General features: G+C 36.2%; 1 protein-coding gene across 1 annotated transcript in view; it reads left to right on the forward strand.

Annotated features, from left to right (window-relative positions):
• LOC5568385 (fatty acyl-CoA reductase wat) overlaps positions 1-6,000 on the forward strand; it is a 108,908-nt gene extending 102,908 nt beyond the window's left edge. Inside the window, exons 8-9 of the mRNA XM_001658000.2 lie at positions 4,792-5,049; positions 5,117-6,000. Coding sequence (XP_001658050.1) covers positions 4,792-5,049; positions 5,117-5,204 — 346 coding nt within the window. The 3' untranslated portion in view covers positions 5,205-6,000. The remainder of the gene's footprint in view (positions 1-4,791; positions 5,050-5,116) is intronic.

Below are 6,000 nucleotides of genomic sequence, written 5' to 3' on the forward strand. Positions count from 1 at the left end.
TTTGTATGGCGACGGCAAACATGTTGAAAATATCGATTTAATCATGCAATTTAAACCAGGTCATATTTTGCATGCCTGATGCATTAGATCATTAAAAATTTCGATAAATCACACTTTAAATATCATTTCAACATCAATCAAACCAGTGTTTTATACAACTTTGGCAAAGTGTAGCTCAAAATTGTGACGTGTTGGAACATTTTTAAGAACGGTATCAGATTCAGCAAACCAAAATCTACACATAATTTAATCCTTGAGACTCGCAAAAAGTCATTTTTGTTACGGTGTGTAATTGTTGGACTCAATCGAATATTCTAGTAGACGATTAGTCCAACAGTCACCCGCTTTGCCAAATGTGCGAATATTTGGCTATAGCCAAATATACATCAGCCATCAACAAACCAACATCAATTTCAACTCTGACAAAAACTTTGCAATGTCAAACATTAGTTTGGCTTTGTATCAATCGATGCCGAATATTAGCCAATGTGTATAAATACTTCAAGCAGCAGTATTTTCGAGCGAAATCGATCAGTTTCCACGAAACTCTAATTCTATAAAATCCAGTTTCCAAGGAAAAAAAGCAATAAGAAATATGTCGATTGGCGTTGATTTTTATAGGATTTTCTTAAAGATTCAAGAATTCAACTGGTAACTTTATGCCGGAATTACTATAGATATAGCGCTTCAGAAATACCTTCAGGACAATTTTTTAAGGAATTAGCCAAAAAAAAGTCCTCAATAAGTAGTATCTTCATTTGGTTTATTTTCCTGCACGGGACGAAAGCCGGAACCTGATTCCGGAAGTACTTTTTGGTTAGGTGCCGAGACCCAGAAACATACGTAAATTTGTTGGAACATTCTTTTTGTATGTATTGATTTTTTGTTCAGATAGCCATACAAACACCGTATTTTGAGACCCCTTCCGGAGAATCAGGAGACAAACAAATAATATCATAACAGACAAGAAGCATGTTCTTACAGTCGCATGTATAGTTTTACCCAGAGTGGTTTTGAATAAGAGTGGCGTCAATGTCACAAAAGGAACAGCATCGGACTGTCATTTCCATACAAATTCTCGTTCCAATCGAGCAGGAGACCTGTCAAAACTGGAACAAGACGTCACTCTTGTTTACAGGCACTCTAGTTTTGCCTATTATGTATGTTTGTTTCTCGGGTTTGCTGTGATCAAAGCCAGCTGTCTCCTCTCTCTCAGGTTCTTACAGCAACGCTGAGATTATTTCATGAAGTTTGAGCAGTCTTATGCCTAGCTTTGAGCTTCATCCATGATTGTCTCCTGGTTCACCGGAAGTGACTTACAAGCCAGAACTAAACGAAACCTAATAGCAGCCAGGAGATAAGATTTCGATTCGATTCTTCATAGCATCAGAGCAGATATTTCTCTAAGATCTATTTTTTTTTTGCAACTACGTATTAGGTACTGTTTTTTATGATTTTTTATCCAGAAATTTCATCGGGTATTTTTTTTAAATAAAATGTGCAGATATTACTCCGGAAATTTCTAAACGACAAATTTTCCTAGGGAATTTCTCAAAGAATTTTGTTTAGGATACCACAAGAATTCAACCTATATGCTAATCAAAGAAATGGGATTTCTCCAAAGATTACTTTAGAAATCATCATAATTCCTTCAAAGATTCTTTTGTGACATTGTTCAAGAAATTCCTAACTTGTACAAGATTTTATCCAGTGATTCATCCATCGATTTCCCTGGAACTTCATCCAAGATTCTCGGTCAAAACATCTAAAAATGAATCAACAAGTTCTTCCTCTGAGAATTTCCTATAAAGTTGCCTTTCAGAATTTATACAAGATTTCAACTAGGGATTTATCTATAGAACAACATTCTACAAGCTCGATCAATGTGTTGCACACGTGAATTTTCACTAATTGTAAAACACATCAATCGATGGTGTAAAACCAGTTGCTATCGGCAATCCGAATTCAAATGTAAAACACGTTAATTTACAAATTTTCGAAAAGTTTGTATTCGTAAATTGGAAAGTTTGTATTCGTGATTGAAACGTTTGTATTCGTGATTGATATCGCAATTGTAGAACACGTTGAAATTGTATGTAGAAGCCTTTGCTATCGAACCAAAGACAAACCTTAACAGAATTACAAGTTTTACATGTTATTTCACCTTGCCATTTGTCACGACAGTTTCACGTTGAAAAGAATATGGATCGAACGTGTGGATTATTTTCAGTGTAGCATTTGCTCAAGAGATTTCTGCTAAGGTTTCTACGGAATATTTTCCCAGTAATTCTTTGAGATTTTCTCAAGTAGGTCTATAAAATTTTTTTATTAATATCTCCAGGGAAATGCCAAGGATTTGTTTCTGAAAAATAAATCCGTTAGAAAATGATAAAACTTATGTAAGTTTTGAAGTCACCCTCAATGAATAAAAATCTCTGAAATAACTTCTTCTTTTCTCTAAGGGAATTTATAGAAAATCATAGGACAGAATCTTAAGAGAATTTTATGTACGAATAATCGGAGGAACTATTGGGAACATTGTTGTAATATTAACTGGTTTGAATACATAAATAAACTTTTGAATATTGCATGGGAATTTTCGTTAATTTTTTAAAAAATGTTTGGGAAATTTGCGGGAGTAATACTTGGATAAAATGCTGGAAAAATGTCTAGAAAAAAAATAGATGTGTTCAAAGAACCCCTCAAGGAATTTTGGATTTTTGGGAGAAATCGTGGATGAATTCTTGAAGAAATCAACATGAACAACGGAGGATTACTTGCAGGGTTTCTTGAAAACCCCCTCTATGTTTTTTTCTTTCAAAAACTCTGGAATAAACCTTTGAGGATTTCCTCGGGACAAATCTTTGGAAGATCTCTTAGAGTAACAACTGGAGAGTTCATTGAAGGATTAGTGAAAAAATATCTTGATAAAAAAATATCAAAATTAAGCCTGAGGAACTGAAGCTCTGAAGTTTTCAAGAATTTTCTGCAGCAAATTCTGTAGAAATTCGCCTAAACATCTTTTGAAAATCTGATACGAAATTCTTTAAGAGCCTGTTTGACCCGTTATAGTCTCTGAAGGTTTTTGCTTGGGATTGAATTCAAGCAGAATAAGGGAAAAAGAAAGTTTAGAGACCATTATGGTTAAAATAAAGGCTTTTGAGATTTTCCATTGAAAATAGAGACTTTTTGAAGAAAATAGGGAGTCTCTTAAAAGAAACCTGCTACCAACCCTGTGTCTGCAGGATACTTCTGAATCCCTGAATATGCTGTGGGAGGTTAATTGATTGAATTATTGAAGATAAAACTAACAAGGGATCGTCCATAAATGACGAAGCGTTTTTTTTTGTCAATATTTGCCACCCCTCCTCCATTCTAGCCGATTTCCCACATCTTAGACATGGTTCGTCACCCAATCCGTAGAATTCCCCCTCCCCTGAAATGATACGTCATTTATAGACGATCTCCAAACGATTTTTTTGAAGGAATCTTTCAACAACCTCAAAATCTACGGAGAAATTTTTTAGGCTTAATCGAAGGAATAACTGGAACAGTTCTGCCGCATATTCCGTTTAAACGCCATGGTAAATGGCATATGGCGCGCCATGAAGAATACATGGAGCATTTACTTCAGAAATTATTCTAGAAACTTTTGCAAAATATTGCGGCTATTAAGAAATCATGGAAGATCCTGTGCAGTATTCCCTGGATATTCCGGAGTAATCCTAGGACAATAATTACTCAAGGAATCAGTCGAAAAAATGCTGCATATTACCTATGAAAACCTTTAGCATTGTTTTTGAAGAAATCCCTGTAAGACTTGGAGAACGTAAGAATATCTGGAGCTTCCAGTATTTACTCCAGGGTCCTGTGCAAGGATACTTCCACGAATTCTTACATGAATTCCTTGATTCAACAAGATTTTTGTCTAAAAAATAAATTTCATATACCATTCATTACGAATAAATTGTGTTTTAAAAACGATCAAATCTCTGGAAAAAAGACCTGTCTACAATCCTGTAAAGAGTCAACTGTCATCATTTTGTCATATCGTTGATAATTATGATAGTGTTTCGACTTTGTGTCTGTATGGAGCCGTTTACCAACTTAATTTCCATTGGAGTTATTGGATAACTGCTCGACATCTCATGCGCCTTGAACAGCCAATGTCGAATCATTAGTATGAAATGATTATTATGTACATCTTCGTAGATATTCAATGAGTGTACAATAAAGGCGCCAAAGCAAAACAGTTCCTAGAAGTTTGAAATCATTTAACTACATCTTTAAAAACGCAAACAGAAATGTTTCCATTTCGCCAAAGTGCTACTTCGAACAAAATGATTGATAACTCTTATCCATTAATTACTCGATCGCGTGCACAGCATAAGTAATGAGTTATTTATCAAGTGTGAAGAGATTATCACGTGACACTTATCACATCATAACAAAAATAAACTTTCCTAGCATTGCAATGCATTGTTTCATGCACAAATTGAAATGAAACTGGAATTAGCGTTCACATTGTTAAAGAGGAAATAATTCAGCCACGCCCATTATGGAATGATAGCAGAACATTCAATTCTAGAATCTGTACTCGATCTAGTTTTGTTGTTTCCTGCTAACACCTTAATAGGTGGTAGACACGCATCACAATTGATACAACCACATGCAATTCTGTTTGATGTTTTAGAAGAACAGAATTAATTAAACTTCAATCCAAGTAAAACAGTAAATAATCATTAAAGATTAGATTAAATAATCACAAATAATTTCCATTTCACCCGTCAGGCTCATGCGTACCTACAAGAAGATCCACCGCTTCATGGACGTGATCGAGTACTTCTCCATGCGCCAGTGGGAGTTCAAGATGGACAACATCAACGCACTGTGGCGGAAGTTGTCCCGGGCCGACCAGAAGGTGTTCTTCTTCGATATGCGCCAAATCAACTGGGACTTCTTCCTGGAGCAGTACTTCTGCGGCATCCGGAAGTACCTGCTGAATGACCCGATGGAAACCGTACCGGAAGCGCTCGTCCGATGGAATCGGTAGGTTACCTTTTAATTTTAGTTTCAGAAGCAGCTAACTAATGTCCTCGATATTCTTCCTTCACAGTTTATACTGGCTGCACCAAGCTACCAAGGTGATTGCGCTTCTAGTGGTGTACAAGCTGGTCTTTACGATTTGGGGCTTCTTCAGCTAAGCGCCACCGTACTCTTAGTTTCGAAGGATCGTGTCATCAGTCCACGCCCACACACGCACCCCATCACAACATCCATTACCGTGATCAACTTCATACAAATCATCGCCATGATGCCGTGACTAGATCGTCCCTCCTGGTTAGGTCTTCGTCTAGAACGAGAATCACCCAGAACGAGGGGAAGACACACATCAACACAAGGAAACACATTCAAAGATTCACATTTTGCTAGCTTTAGTACCATTTTTCTACGGTTAGGATTAGGTTTAAATGTTTGTTCTAGTGGTTGACCAAACTGTTCATAAGATATTGTGTGACAATACATTTTCATTGTCTTTTTTGTTCGGGATTGATGTAAAGCTCTCGCTAAGTAAGAAGCCAAAAGTCCATAATTCAACTTTTCGTTTGTCGAATTGTTATACGTGTCATTCCATCTAAATTTAAGCTGCAGGATAAGTTCTACCGAGAGTAAGCGAATTTCACATCTGACAAACCCATGGAACCTTCCAGCTTTTGGGTGCCCTTGATAGAAGGCGAAAAAAGAATACCATTGCTTTACGTGGTTATATGCTTTGAAAAAGTGTCTTATTGATAAGCGACAAGCAATAAATGAGTTACCCATTAGGGAGGGAACAAACCTGGTGTAAAGATTTGAGCCAACCAATTGACCACGAACAATCTACCAAGTAAGCGTACAACAAATTTGAGTAGTCGTTCCGGTTTTTTGAACGAGATATTTTTTTTGTAATAAAAAGATTAATTTTAAGGAAATGACCAATAAAGTATATTTAGACAATGA

The sequence above is a fragment of the Aedes aegypti genome, chromosome 3 (assembly GCF_002204515.2).
Source record: "Aedes aegypti strain LVP_AGWG chromosome 3, AaegL5.0 Primary Assembly, whole genome shotgun sequence".
NCBI classification, from domain to species: Eukaryota; Metazoa; Arthropoda; class Insecta; order Diptera; family Culicidae; genus Aedes; species Aedes aegypti.